At 40.8% G+C, this 2,725-nt stretch overlaps 1 protein-coding gene across 1 annotated transcript in view; it reads left to right on the top strand.

Moving 5' to 3' along the window:
• Positions 1 to 824: 824 nt before the first annotated feature.
• LOC101862997 (guanylate cyclase soluble subunit beta-1) overlaps positions 825 to 2,725 on the top strand; it is a gene marked incomplete in the record, with an annotated part of 19,181 nt that continues 17,280 nt past the window's right edge. Inside the window, 1 exon segment of the mRNA XM_013091187.2 lies at positions 825 to 1,559. Within this exon segment, the coding sequence (XP_012946641.1) occupies positions 1,557 to 1,559 (3 nt within the window).

Here is a 2,725-nt window from a genome sequence, read left to right as displayed (position 1 = left end):
CTAGAGAGCTGAGCTGAGTAAGTCTGATTCCCTGTAAGGACTGCTCTGTTGACATCCACCCCTCGGCGCTCATATGACCTTATGCAGTTGCAAGCGCCGTAAAACCTCTACTAAATCAAAGCTAAGCAATGAGCTGCTAGAACATTATAATTCTGAGGCAGCGATTTCTCTCTTACCCAATGAAGGCTACAGGGGAAAAACGACGGTTGTCACAAACTGAAAATCGTTAGGGCAGGTTACCAATTTTGAACGCTTGTTGACTCATAACTGTATTTCTGTTCAACTGTTGGTTGATTATTGTTGTTAGGTTTCCCATTCAACAACACTTAACAAACAATATATAAATATGAAATTATGACCCCACAAGCTTTTAAAATTGGCACACTCACTATTTCCAGTTTGTGACTACCGTTGTTTTCCCCCAGAGCTCTTCAGATGTTTTTATCAGCGACGGTCTTCACGAGCTTCATCCAATTCTAGATCTACCTCATTTGATAATGTCTGCTGGAGGTAATAATATGGATTGTAAAACGGGTACAGCTTGCTGTTGAGCGGTAATTTACAGTCATACACATGCTCGTATGTATTATTATAATATGGGCCAGTACGTCCGTCAAACCATGTAGATTTTTCTTCAGCCGTGAGGCGCCGTTTGAATAGCACAGCGGCACCTAATTTCTCCACTCTCTGGGCAGGAAGAACGACCCCATGAATTTAGACAGACTGGGCGCGGGCGAGCGAGAAAGCGAGGGGACAGACGGGTGGGTATGTAGAACGAGACTCTGAACAATCATCGCTTCCTCCGCAAGGCGGAGACGACTTTCATAGCGCTGACCGCCGGGTGCCCTTGCAGCCTAGCAGTTTTATCGCGTGCTGAGCGTTTTGCTACCAGCGCGCCGAACGAAGAGGGTTAACGCACGATCGGCCATGATTGTGGTGTGTGCATCGCCTGTTCTCCCGCCCCGCCTGTGAGGGAGAGGGAGAGAGAGAAAGTGAGTGAGTGAGTGAGAGAAAGAACGAGAAGTCGAGTGAGGAGGAAGGAGTTCTTCTATCGACACAGGAGTGTGCTTCTCTTGTTTTGATTTCTTTTTTTTCGTGACTGTTAGCTTGCCTGTCCATCTTCATTTTGACGTGGAGGTGAAGTACAGGTAGATGTAGATTAGACAGCGCGAAGTAAGTGATCATTAAACGAATTTTTCCAGGTTATTTTTTCCCCATCTCATTGTGAATGGAACGTAGTATGTTAACCCTATCAAGTCGTTGAAGTGGCTAGATCAAGGTGGAGGTCATCACTGGACACACCTATTTATAGCATTATGAAATGTTTCAGTGGCGACATTGACTAAGTGTAGATTGACATCATACCACACGTAGTACTGAAGGCTGATATCAAGCCCAAGTCGTGTGTTAGAGTTGTAAAAGGAGAGAAATAGAATTACATTTACCTGTGGACAAGACAAGAGGAAAGAGATACAATATTGCATTTACTTGTGGACAGGACATCCGAATAGGAGACCATTACTGTTCGAGCGGTGTATCTGATATTCTTCGACAAAATGGTGAGTCAAACTTTATCTTAAATTATGTTTTGTTTATTGTTGATATTGCTGTTGTTGAAGTCACTGGTGTTGTTGTTGTTGTTGTTGTTGTTGTTCTTGTTGGTATTGCTGTTGTTGTTGCTTTTATTGTTGTTGTTCCTGTTCCTGTTGTTGTTTTTGTTGGTATTGTTGTTATTGTTGTTGTTGTTGTTGTTGTTGTCGTAGCTGTTGTTGTTGTGTACTGTTGTTAAAATTATTTTAAGTTTTGGATTCGTTCCAACTGAAAGGAATGAGACAGCCGTAGCAACAAATATGCATACTAATTTAATAATGTTAGGGTTACGAACCTACCATTCTTTTGGAGGTAGTCGTTTGTTGATTTTTTGTTGTTGATGTTCATTGTCTCTTTTAATCCGTAAATTATTCTGTTAATTCATCATTACCATATGTGAAGTGTGCTGACAAAATGAGTTACTTCTCGGATTTGAGCCCTATTGAAATAGATATGTCATGCTTATAAGTTAAGGTTTTACAATTAGTAAGTATGAAATAACTAAAGGCATTTAGTACTTAATGAATATTGCATCAATAGAAAACCTAGAAATTTGACCCTGGTGTCAATATTTGGCCAATATCTGCATTTGTGGATAGTGAGAAGTAACTCATTTTGTCAGCACGCTTCACATATGTAATCTACCCCTATTCCTTACTATGTCCCATTAGCTGATGTTTGTTTACACTTGTTGTTATGGTGGTCAGATATACTACTACAGTCATAAATTGCAGGTGATTGGCGGGTGCTCGGGTGTGGTTTGCTGCTGTTGTTTCCTATCAAACAAATCTATCGTCCTTATCTCTCCTCCTTCTTTTTTGTGTTTGTTACTCTCTTGTAACAATTCTAATCTTCGGCACTTATATGTGACCTTATTGTGTAACAAATGTCGTAAAACGTTTATTAAATCAAGACAGTCTTGGTGGAAGCTGTAGGTCGAGCCTACTCATTGCTGGCAGATGTGCGGTTTGTTTGTGTGTGTGTGTGTGTGTGTGTGTGTGTGTGTGTGTGTGTGTGTGTGTATGTGTGTATGTGTGTATGTGTGTATGTGTGTGTGTGTGTGTATGTATGTGTGTGTTTGTGTGTGTTTGCTACAGTTCTGTTTTCTTTCTTCTCGGTTTTTTATATATGATAT

Source organism: Aplysia californica, unplaced genomic scaffold (genome assembly GCF_000002075.1).
Source record: "Aplysia californica isolate F4 #8 unplaced genomic scaffold, AplCal3.0 scaffold00030, whole genome shotgun sequence".
Taxonomy (NCBI): Eukaryota; Metazoa; Mollusca; class Gastropoda; order Aplysiida; family Aplysiidae; genus Aplysia; species Aplysia californica.
This window is presented reverse-complemented; position numbering and strand designations above follow the sequence as displayed.